The sequence below is a fragment of the Scyliorhinus torazame genome, chromosome X (assembly GCF_047496885.1).
Source record: "Scyliorhinus torazame isolate Kashiwa2021f chromosome X, sScyTor2.1, whole genome shotgun sequence".
Classification (NCBI taxonomy): domain Eukaryota; kingdom Metazoa; phylum Chordata; class Chondrichthyes; order Carcharhiniformes; family Scyliorhinidae; genus Scyliorhinus; species Scyliorhinus torazame.
The window spans coordinates 7,149,583-7,162,274 of NC_092738.1; the positions used below are offsets into that span (position 1 = coordinate 7,149,583).

The 12,692-nt window shown below is 46.9% G+C and overlaps 1 protein-coding gene across 3 annotated transcripts in view; it reads right to left on the bottom strand.

The window, feature by feature from the left end:
* The window catches only part of pan2 (poly(A) specific ribonuclease subunit PAN2), a 231,809-nt gene that overhangs the window by 127,224 nt on the left and 91,893 nt on the right, over positions 1 to 12,692 (bottom strand). For all 3 annotated transcript variants that reach the window (XM_072494068.1, XM_072494070.1, XM_072494069.1), the window contains exon 21: positions 12,203 to 12,360. In XM_072494068.1, the coding sequence (XP_072350169.1) occupies positions 12,203 to 12,360 (158 nt within the window). The remainder of the gene's footprint in view (positions 1 to 12,202; positions 12,361 to 12,692) is intronic.

Below are 12,692 nucleotides of genomic sequence, written 5' to 3' on the forward strand. Positions count from 1 at the left end.
CCCTTTGTTCAAAAAGGGGAGCAGAGACAACCCCGGCAACTATAGACCGGTGAGCCTCACGTCTGTAGTGGGTAAAGTCTTGGAGGGGATTATAAGAGACAAGATTTATAATCATCTAGATAGGAATAATATGATCAGGGATAGTCAGCATGGCTTTGTGAAGGGTAGGTCATGCCTCACAAACCTTATCGAGTTCTTTGAGAAGGTGACTGAACAGGTAGACGAGGGTAGAGCAGTTGATGTGGTGTATATGGATTTCAGCAAAGCGTTTGATAAGGTTCCCCACGGTAGGCTATTGCAGAAAATACGGAGGCTGGGGATTGAGGGTGATTTAGAGATGTGGATCAGAAATTGGCTAGCTGAAAGACAGAGGGTGGTGGTTGATGGGAAATGTTCAGAATGGAGTTCTGTCACAAGTGGAGTACCACAAGGATCTGTTCTGGGGCCGTTGCTGTTTGTCATTTTTATCAATGACCTAGAGGAAGGCGCAGAAGGGTGGGTGAGTAAATTTGCAGACGATACTAAAGTCGGTGGTGTTGTCGATAGTGTGGAAGGAAGTAGCAGGTTACAGAGGGATATAGATAAGCTGCAGTGCTGGGCTGAGAGGTGGCAAATGGAGTTTAATGTAGAGAAGTGTGAGGTGATTCACTTTGGAAGGAAAAACAGGAATGTGGAATATTTGGCTAATGGAAAAGTTCTTGAAAGTGTGGATGAGCAGAGGGATCTAGGTGTCCATGTACAGAGATCCCTGAAAGTTGCCACCCAGGTTGATAGGGTGGTGAAGAAGGCCTATGGAGTGTTGGCCTTTATTGGTAGAGGGATTGAGTTCCGGAGTCAGGAGGTCATGTTGCAGCTGTACAGAACTCTGGTACGGCCGCATTTGGAGTATTGCGTACAGTTCTGGTCACCGCATTATAGGAAGGACGTGGAGGCTTTGGAACGGGTGCAGAGGAGATTTACCAGGATGTTGCCTGGTATGGAGGGAAAATCTTATGAGGAAAGGCTGATGGACTTGAGGTTGTTTTCGTTAGAGAGAAGAAGGTTAAGAGGAGACTTAATAGAGGCATACAAAATGATCAGAGGGATAGATAGGGTGGACAGTGAGAGCCTTCTCCCGCGGATGGAAATGGCTAGCACGAGGGGACATAGCCTTAAACTGAGGGGTAATAGATATAGGACAGAGGTCAGGGGTAGGTTCTTTACGCAAAGAGTAGTGAGGCCGTGGAATGCCCTACCTGCTACAGTAGTGAACTCGCCAACATTGAGGGCATTTAAAAGTTTATTGGATAAACATATGGATGATAATGGTATAGTGTAGGTTAGATGGCTTTTGTTTCGGTGCAACATCGTGGGCCGAAGGGCCTGTACTGCGCTGTATTGTTCTATGTTCTCTGTTCTATAAGGTGGCAGTTTAATACGGGGCCCTGAACAACACGAGTTCTTGAAGCGCTGCGTGGAAGAACTTAAAAAGGAGATGAAGAAGGCGCTGTTGGCCCCGATATTACAGGCGATTGAAGGGCTAAAGGATGAGCAAAAGACCCAGGAGCAGGAGCTTAGGGTCGTGAAGGCAAAGGCTGCCGAGAACGAGGACGATATACAGGGCCTGGTGGTGAAGACGGAGATGCACGAGGCACACCATAAAAGGTGTGTGGAAAGGCTGGAGGTGCTGGAGAATAATGCGAGGAGGAAGAATTTAAGGATTCTTGGTCTTCCCGAGGGTGCAGAGGGGGCGGACGTCGGGGCATATGTGAGCACGATGCTGCACTCGTTAATGGGATCGGAGGCCCCGACGGGTCCGCTGGAGGTGGAGGGAGCCTATCGAGTTATGGCGCGAAGACCGAGGGCTGGAGAAATTCCCCGAGCCATAGTGGTGAGATTTCTCCGATATAAGGACAGAGAGATGGTCCTCAGATGGGCAAAGAAAACTCGGAGCAGTAGGTGGGAGAACGCGGTGATCCGCGTATATCAGGATTGGAGTGCGGAGGTGGCGAGAAGGAGGGCGAGATTTAATCGGGCCAAGGCGGTGCTTCATAAAAGGAAGGTCAAATTTGGAATGCTGCAGCCGGCAAGACTGTGGGTCACACATCAAGGGAAACACCACTACTTTGAAACGGCGGATGAGGCATGGACATTTATTGTCGAAGAGAAATTGGAATAAGTGGGTTATATAAAAAAAAAGAACGTTTGAGACAAAGTGGTGGGGCGAATATGGGGGGCGAAGAGGGGGGGAAAAGGGGGAGAGGAGAGATGATTTTTAAGTTGTTAATCCTGCGACCCGGCAACTTTTCTCTCTTCCCCTTGTTGTGGGGGAGGGAGGGAGGGAGGTGGAAGAGCTGGGGGCGTCGGCCATTGGGGGCGGGGCCAAAAGGGAAGCGCGGGCTTTGTTCCCGCGCTATGATAATTATGGCGGGAACAGGGAAGCGTCGCACAGTGCGAGCCGAGGTCACGGGGGAAGCCGAGGTCGGCCAGAGTTTGCTGACTTCTGGGAGCACCATGGGGGGTGCAATTACGCTAGTGGGGGATCTAGCGGGGGGGGTGGGGGGTGGGTTAACTGGGTTGCTGCTGCTGGTGAGAAGGGGGAGCAGGTATGGGGTGGGGTGGGCGGGGGGCGCCACCTGGGGGGGACACAGCTACGTGGGAACCGGGTGAGGAGCTGGTTAAAAAAAGGGGATGGCTAGTCGACAAGGGGGGGGGGGTAAAGAGCTCCCCAACCCGGCTGATCACATGGAATGTGAGAGGGCTGAATGGGCCGATAAAGAGGCCAAGATATCGCTCCTCCTAAAGAAGGAAAAAGACCCGCTGCAATGCGGGTCCTATAGGCCTATTTCCCTCCTGAACGTGGACGCTAAGATTCTGGCCAAAGTAATGGCAATGAGGATAGAGGATTGTGTCCCGGGGGTGGTCCATGAGGACCAAACTGGGTTTGTGAAGGGGAGACAGCTGAATACGAATATACGGAGGCTGCTAGGGGTAATGATGATGCCCCCACCAGAGGGGGAAGCGGAGATAGTGGTGGCGATGGATGCCGAGAAAGCATTTGATAGAGTGGAGTGGGATTATTTGTGGGAAGGTGTTGAGGAGATTTGGTTTTGGAGAGGGGTATATTAGATGGGTGCAGCTGCTGTATAGGGCCCCGATGGCGAGCGTAGTCACGAATGGACGGGGGTCTGAATATTTTCGGCTCCATAGAGGGACGAGGCAGGGATGTCCTCTGTCCCCATTATTGTTTGCACTGGCGATTGAGCCCCTGGCAATAGCATTGAGGGGTTCCAGGAAGTGGAGGGGAGTACTCAGGGGAGGAGAAGAACACCGGGTATCTCTGTATGCGGATGATTTGCTACTATACGTGGCGGACCCGGCGGAGGGGATGCCAGAGATAATGCGGATACTTGGGGAGTTTGGAGTTTTTTCAGGGTATAAATTGAACATGGGGAAAAGTGAGTTGTTTGTGGTGCATCCAGGGGAGCAGAGCAGAGAAATAGAGGACTTACCGTTGAGGAAGGTAACAAGGGACTTTCGGTACTTGGGGATCCAGATAGCCAAGAATTGGGGTACATTGCATAGGCTAAATTTAACGCGGTTGGTGGAACAGATGGAGGAGGACTTTAAGAGATGGGACATGGTGTCCCTGTCACTGGCAGGGAGGGTGCAGGCGGTTAAAATGGTGGTCCTCCCGAGATTCCTTTTTGTGTTTCAGTGCCTCCCAGTGGTGGTCACGAAGGCTTTTTTAAAAAGAATTGAGAAGAGTATTATGAGTTTTGTGTGGGCCGGGAAGACCCCGAGAGTGAGGAGGGGATTTTTGCAGCGTAGTAGGGATAGGGGGCGGCTGGCACTACCGAGCCTAAGTGAGTACTACTGGGCAGCCAATATCTCAATGGTGTGTAAGTGGATGGGAGAAGAGGAGGGAGCGGCGTGGAAGAGATTGGAGAGGGCGTCCTGCAGGGGGACTAGCCTACAAGCTATGGTGACGGCGCCGTTGCCGTTCTCACCGAAGAAATACACCACAAGCCCGGTGGTGGTGGCTACACTGAAAATTTGGGGGCAGTGGAGACGGCATAGGGGAAAGACGGGAGCCTCGGTGCGGTCCCCGATAAGAAATAACCATAGGTTTGTTCCGGGGAGAATGGATGGGGGATTTGGAGCATGTCAAAGAGTAGGGGTAACACAATTGAGAGATCTGTTCGTAGATGGGACGTTTGCGAGTCTGGGAGCGCTGACGGAAAAATATGGGTTGCCCCAAGGGAATGCATTTCGGTATATGCAACTGAGGGCTTTTGCGAGGCAACAGGTGAGGGAATTCCCGCAGCTCCCGATGCAGGAGGTGCAGGATAGTGATCTCAGAGACATGGGTGGGGGACGGTAAGGTGTCAGACATATATAGGGAAATGAGGGACGAGGGGGAGATCATGGTAGATGAGCTGAAAGGGAAATGGGAAGAAGAGCTGGGGGAGGAGATTGAGGAGGGGCTGTGGGCTGATGCCCTAAGTAGGGTAAACTCATCGTCCTCGTGTGCCAGGCTAAGCCTGATACAATTTAAGGTGTTACACAGGGCGCATATGACTGGAGCACGGCTCAGTAAATTTTTTGGAGTAGAGGATAGGTGTGCGAGATGCTCGAGAAGCCCAGCGAATCATACCCACATGTTCTGGTCATGCCCGGCACTACAGGGGTTTTGGGTGGGGGTGGCAAAGGTGCTTTCGAAGGTGGTGGGGGTCCAGGTCGAACCAAGCTGGGGGCTGCCTATATTTGGGGTTGCAGAAGAGCCGGGAGTGCAGGAGGCGAAAGAGGCTGATGTTTTGGCCTTTGCGTCCCTAGTAGCCCGGCGCAGGATATTGTTAATGTGGAAGGAAGCCAAGCCCCCGGGTGTGGAGACCTGGATAAATGACATGGTAGGGTTTATAAAGTTGGAACGGATTAAGTTAGTTCTAAGGGGGTCGGCTCAAGGGTTCACCAGGCGGTGGCAACCGTTCGTCGAATACCTCACAGAAAGATAGAGGGAATGGAAAAGAAGAAGACAGCAGCAGCAACCCGGGGGGGGGGGGGGGGGGGGGGGGGGCGGGAGAGAGGAGGAATCAGAAGGACTCTCAGGGATGTTATTGTATATGCATAGGTATTTGGTATATGTAATTGTATATTGGATTGTTGGATTGTATTTTTGGAGAGTATTTATCGTGGACAAGGCAGTTGCCATTTAGTTTTGTTTTTGTTCATATATTATTTATTTATTTGTTTAAAACTGGCCATTGTTATTTATATTGTTTTATTGATGTATAAAGGAAACACTATGTACTGTTATGTTTGGCCAAAAAATCTTGAATAAAATATATCTTAAAAAAAAAAGATCTCTTGCTGCAGTTCTACAGAGCTTTGGTAAAACCTCACCCGGAGTATTGTGCAAAGCTTTGGTGTCCTTACCGAAAGGACAATATACTTGCCATTGAAGGAGTGCAGTAGAGGTTCACCAGATTAATCCCTGGGATGGTGGGATTGTTTTAAGAGGAGGGATTGAAGAGACTGGGTCTATATTTCTTAAGAGTTTCTAAGAATCAGGGGTGACTTCATGGAAACTTAGAAAATTCTTCCAAGGCATGGCAGGCTGGTGAGTTTAAAGCCAGGGGTCATAATTTCAGGAAAAGGGGTAGACCCTTTCAGACTAAAACGAGGAGGAATTTCTTCACTTAGAGGGTGGTGGATCTTCTAATTTTCTACCACAGAGAGCTGTGGAAGCTCAATCATTGAGCATGTTCAAGATAGAGCTCGATAGATTTCTGGAGACCAATGACATCAAGGGATATGGGGATACTCTGGGAAAGTGGCATTGAGGTGGATGATCAAATTGAATCGTGGAGCATGCTCAACAGGCCGAATGACCTTCTCCTATTCCTAAGATGATCAGCTGGGTTCGCAATGTAGATCATTTATGTTTGCTCGAAGATTTATATATTCATATGCAGGGACCTGTCCTCGGTAGGCAAAACAAATATAGCCAGGCAATGCACCTTTTCAAATAAACAAAAGCATGGGGGAACAACATCTCGATCGGCACGGTGGTAAGCACTGCTGCCTCACATCGCCAGGGACCCGGGTTCAGTCCCGGTTTTCGGTGACTGTGTGGAGTTTGCACTTTCTCTCCATGGGTTTGCTCCGGGTGCTCCAGTTTCCTCCCAGTCCAAAGATGTGTAGGTTAGGTGGATTGGCCATGATCAATTACCCCTACGTGTCCAGGGCCGTACAGGTTAGGTTACGGGGATAGGGCGTAGGCCAAAGTAAGGTGCTCTTTCAGAGGGTTGGTGCAGACCCGATGGGCCGAATGGCCCCCTTCTGCACTGTAGGAATTCTACGGTTCTAATCAGTACCCTTTCTCCATGCAGTAGAAATTATTTCCTTTGAAATTTGGCATTCTTGCATTTGTTTTGAAGGCAAGACGAAAAGCTTCACCATCTCGTCTCTTTGTACAACAAAGTTCTGTATTACCAAGTGGCTAAAATCAATATAATTCAATCATTAATTAATAGACGAAGGATACTTTAACAGAGGTAAATTGTACTTTAAATAGTTGATACATCAAAGATACAGGTTACGTAGTTAAAAGTACTCGCATCACTTCCCACACAAATGTGCAACATCTACAATCTATATTGACTCTATCTACACCTCCCGCTGCCTGGGGAAAGCGGGCAGCATAATCAAAGACCCCCTCCCACCCGGCTTACTCATTCTTCCAACTTCTTCCATTGGGCAGGAGATACAAAAGTCTGAAAACACGCACTAACAGATTCAAAAACAGCTTCTTTCCCGCTTTTACCAGACTCCTAAACGACCCTCTTATGGACTGATCTGATTTCTTCACATATCTTCTCTACGGAGTAGTACAACACTCTTGTATGCCTGTGTCCATGTATTTACATTGTGTATTTTATGTCTGCCCTATTATGACTTTTCTTTTCATGTACGGAATGATCTGTCTGAGCTGCACGCAGAACAATACTTTTCACTGTACCCCGGTACACGTGACAATAACCCAATCCAATCAAATCTCGCAGTCTTTCCAACGGAACCTCTGCTATATAGGGTCTCTCACTTGCCACTCAATCGCTTCGGCCCTCAAGTCACATTCACCAGCAGCTGCGTTCCATCTGACAACCCCGGACACGGTTACCATGGACAAGGCGTTTGCCTATGAACCCCACTCACTCTGTTCACAATAGTCCTGATAGCATAGAATCATAAGAACATAAGAACTAGGAACAGGAGTAGGCCATCTGGCCCCTCGAGCCTGCTCCACCATTCAATGAGATCAGGGCTGATCTTTGTGGCCTCAGCTCCACTCTCCGGCCCGTACACCATATCCCCGAATCCCTTTATTCTTTAGAAAGGTATCTATCTTTTTCTTAAAAACGTTTAAAGAAGGAGCCTCAACTGCTTCACTGGGCAAGGAATTCCAGAGATTCACAATCCTTTGGGTGAAGAAGTTCCTCCTACACTCCGTCCTAAATCTACTTCCCCTTATTTTGAGGCTATGCCCCCTAGTTCTGCTTTCCCCGACCAGTGGAAACAACCTGCCCGCATCTATCCTATCTATTCCCTTCATAATTTTATATGTTTCAATAAGATCCCCCCGCATCCTTCTAAACTCCAATGAGTACAGTCCCAGTCTACTCAACCTCTCGTCGTAATCTAATCCCCTCAACTCTGGGATCAACCTAGTGAATCTCCTCTGCACTCCCTCCAGTGCCAATATGTCCTTTCTCAGGTAAGGAGACCAAAACTGAACACAATACTCCAGATGTAGCCTCACCAACACCCTATACAATTGCAGCATAACCTCCCTAGTCTTGAACTCCATTCCTCTAGAAATGAAAGACAAAACTCGATTAGCCTTCTTAATCACCTGTTGCACCTGCACACCAACTTTTTGCGACTCGTGCACCAGCACACCCAGGTCCCTCTGCACAGCAGCATGTTTTAACATCTTACCGTTTAAATAATAATCCATTCTGCTATTATTCCTCCCAAAATGGATAGCCTCACACTTGGCAACATTGAATTCCATCTGCCAGACCCTAGCCCATTCACCTAACCTATCCAAATCCTTCTGCAGACTTCCGGTATCCTCTGCACTTTTTGCTTTACCACTCATCTTAGTGTCGTCTGCAAACTTTGACACATTGCACTTGGTCCCCAACTCCAAATCGTCTATGTAAATTGTGAACAACTGCGGGCCCAACACTGATCCTTGAGGGACCCCACTAGTTACAGGTTGCCAACCAGAGAAACACCCATTTATCCCCACTCTCTGCTTTCTGTTAGTTAACCAATCCTCTACCCATGCTACCACTTTACCCTCAATGCCATGCATCTTTAGTTTATGCAGCAACCTTTTGTGTGGCACCTTGTCAAAAGCTTTCTGGAAATCCAGATATACCACATCCATTAGCTCCCCGTTATCTACTGCACTGGTAACGTCCTCAAAAAATTCTACCAAATTAGTCAGACACGACCTACCCTTTGTGAACCCATGCTGCGTCTGCCCAATGGGACAATTTCCCTCCAGGTGCCCCGCTATTTCCCTACAACCGAAGTTAAGCTTACCGGCCTATAATTACCCGCTTTCTGCCGACCTCCTTTTTTAAACAGTGGTGTCACGTTTGCTACTTTCCAATCCTCTGGGACCACCCCAGAGTCTAGTGAATTTTGATAAATTATCACTAGTGCGTTTACAATTTCCCTAACCATCTCTTTTAACACTCTGGGATGCATCCCATCAGGGCCAGGAGACGTGTCTACCTTTAGCCCCATTAGCTTGCCCAATACTGCCTCCTTAGTGATTACAATCATCTCAAGGTCCTCACCTATCATATCTTTATTTCCATCAGTCACTGGCATGTTATTTGTGTCCTCCACTGTGAAGACTGACCCAAAAAACCTGTTCAGCTCCTCAGCCATTTCCCCGTCTCCTATTATTAAATCTCCCTTCTCATCTTCCAAAGGACCAATATTTACCTTCGCCACTCTTTTTTGTCTTATATATTTGTAGAAGCTTTTACTATCTGCTTTTATGTTCTGAGCCAGTTTACTTTCATAGTCTACCGTACTCTTCTTTATGGCTTTTTTAGTAGCTTTCTGTTGTCCCCTAAAGACTTCCCAGTCCTCTAGTCTCCCACTAATAGTTGCCACTTTGTATGTTTTTTCCTTCAATTTGATACTCTCCCTCACCTCCTTAGATATCCACGGTCGATTTTTCCCCTTTCTACCGTCTTTCTTTTTTGTCGGTATGAACCTTTTCTGAACACTGTGAAAGATCGCTCGGAAGGTTCTCCACTGTTCCTCAACTGCTTCACCATGAAGTCTTTGCTCCCAGTCTACTGTAGCTAGTTTTTCTCTCATCCCATTGTAATCGCCTTTGTTTAAGCACAAAACACGAGTGTTTGATTTTACCTTGTCGTCCTCCAACTGTATTTTAAATTCCACCATATTGTGGTCGCTCCTTCCAAGAGGATCCCGAACTATGAGATCATTAATCAATCCTGCCTCATTACACAGGATCAGATCTAGGACCGCTTGTTCCCTTGTAGGTTCCATTACATACTGTTCCAGGAAATTATCCCGGGCACATTCTATAAACTCCTCCTCAAGGCTGCCTTTACCAACCTGGTTAAACCAATCGATATGCAGATTAAAATCTCCCATGATAACCTCTGTACCATTTCTACATGCATCCGTTATTTCTTTGCTTATTGCCTGCCCTACCATCCTGTTACTATTTGGTGGCCGAGAGACTACTCCTATCAGTGACCTTTTCGCCTTACTATTCCTGATTTCCACCCAAATTGATTCAACCTTGTCCTCCATAGCACCAATATCATCCCTTACTATTGCCCGGATGCCATCCTTAAACAACAAAGCTACACCACCGCCCTTACCGTCCATTCTATCCTTTCGTATAGTCTGATACCCGTGGATATTTAACTCCCAGTCGTGACCATCTTTTAACCATGTTTCAGTAATGGCCACTAAATCAGTCATTCACGATGATTTGCGCCATCAACTCATTTACCTTATTTTGTATACTACGAGCATTCAGGTAAAGTACACTTATGCTGTTTTTCATGTCTTTGTTATGAATCCTAACACCTTGATCAGTAACTTTTCGCAATTTATTTTTCCTCTTACCCTTTCTCCTAATTTTCCTCGTCTTTGAACCCATATCCCTACATAATAACCTGTCACGTAACCTGCTGCCTTGATCTCCATTAACCATTATACTGTCCATAGCTTTACACTTCCCTTCCCCCCAACTTGCTAGTTTAAAGTCCTTGTGACCAACCTATTTATCCTATGCGCTAGAACACTGGTCCCAGAATGGTTCAGGTGAAGATCGTCCCAACGGTACAGGTCCCTCCTGCCCCAGTACTGATGCCAATGCCCCATGAAATGGAATCCCTCTTTCCCGCACCACTCCTTTATCCCCTGAGACTCTCTTCTACCACCCCTTTAAATGGTCTGATGGGTTTTTAGCAACACAAACAGCATAATAGGTCTTGCCAATCCACAATCTGTTGGCCATCCTGTCTTTAGCTCTCTGCTCTTTCCAACTGTATATCACATAGTCACTGTCCTATTCTCAGAGACCAATTTCAACACCAAGATCTATTCATTGACTGCCAAACAGAAAGCTGCTCCATTTGGAGAGAATTTTACCTGTTTGCTCTTTACACAAATTCTCAGTGTTCTCATCTGCCAAAGAGAAAACACAGGCAGAGCCAATCCCACTGTAATTTGCTTCCTATTGCCTGTTGCTTCCTAGCTGTTCATCACCATGGCAACCTCAGGCCACATGGGCATTTCTTGGAACGCCATGATGTCATATCCAGGAAACCAATTAACCCTCTTTCAGAATGCTCCCTAGTCCACTTTAGTCGCACAAAAATGAAAATACAGGCTTTTCCCAGCAGCTGGGTTATCACACGCAAGTGTTTAGAAATTGAATATTTGCCACCCAATACCATCAAGCAGTTACAGGTCAGGTATCACGTGGGCTAAACGTGGACCAAAGCTCTTGTACTCTGCCCAAATAACGTGCCTTAATCACAAAAAAAGGCTATCACTATTGCACAAGTACATTTCGACAAGGACCATATTATTTCATTCGCCAATCGTAGATTGGTGTCATTTATTCCCTGCACTAATCTCACTTTCCTGACTTGGAGAAGGGGAATGAGGGAAAGCAGATAATTAGTCAATTTGTTGTGCAATAATTCTAGGTAAAATTGCAGTATCATATTAAAAAAATAAATTGCACCTTAGAGAGACACTTCCCCAGACAGGTTCCAACAGGACATTGACAGGATGCAGAGCTGGGCTGAGAAGTGACAGATGGAGTTCAACCTTGATAAATGTGAAGTGATTCATTTTGGAAGGTCGAATTTGAATGCTGAATACAGGGTTAAAGGCAGGATTCTTGGAAGTGTGGAGGAACAGAGGGATTGTGGGGTCCACGTACATAGATCCCTCAAAGTTGCCACCCAGGTTGATAGGATTGTTAAGAAGGTGTATGGTGTGTTGGCTTTCATTAACAGGGGGATTGAGTTTAAGAGCCGCGAGGTTTTGCTGCAGCTTTAGAAAACCCTGGTTAGACCACACTTGGAATATTGTGTCCAGTTCTGGTCGTCTCATTATAGGAAGGATGTGGATGCTTTGGAGAGGGTGCAGAGGAGATTTACCAGGATGCTGCCTGGACTGGAGGGCATGTCTTATGAAGAAAGGTTGAGGGAGCTAGGGCTTTTCTCACTGGAGCGAAGAAGGCAGTGAGGTGACTTGATAGAGGTGTACATGGTGATGAGAGGCATGGATAGAGTGGACAGCCAGAGACTTTTCCCCAGGGCGGAAATGGCTGTCACGAGGGGACATAATTTTAAGGTGATTGGAGGAAGGTATAGGGGAGATGTCAGAGGTTCTTTACACAGAGAGTGGTGGGTGTGTGGAATGCACTGCCAGCAGAGGTGGGGGAGTCAGAGTCATTAGGGACATTTAAGCGACTCTTAGACAGGCACATGGACAGCAGTAAATTGAAGGGGTGTAGGTTAGGTTGACCTTAGATTAGGATAAATGGTCGGCACAACATCGTGGGCTGAAGGGCCTGTACTGTGCTGTGTTCTATGTTTGCAAAATAGACTCCTTTTTCAAGTTGTTTAATACATACCTGGTTCAATGTGACAAACTCTGCATCCAAACCCACTAAATCACTGGGCTGGGGCATTTCATTCAGCATTAGTGGGATGAAAGTCGCGTGACATTTTCGTTGCTTTCTAGCAAGGGACGCCTCTGCCAGCAAAACACTAGCTTCAATTGGATTCTTTACTGAAGGGGGAAAATAATTTTATTATTCAATAACTGATAAAACCGACTTGTAATCAGCAGGCCAGTGTATGCACCGGAAATTTGAAAATATTGACAATAGAACGCAGTCATAACAGGATTGCAAAAATAACAGCACCACCAAATCAGCCAGGTTTCAGGACTCCAGCATTCTGGTTACTTACAAAATGGCTGCCTCACATGAAGAAGAGCAGCAAATTGCGTGCACTGCTCGAATGATATCACTGTTGATTTAAGTGGGTGAGACACACTTAATAGATATCTATTATTTAGCTGGAATTATTACTGGCATATTTCATGAAATGAAAAATTAA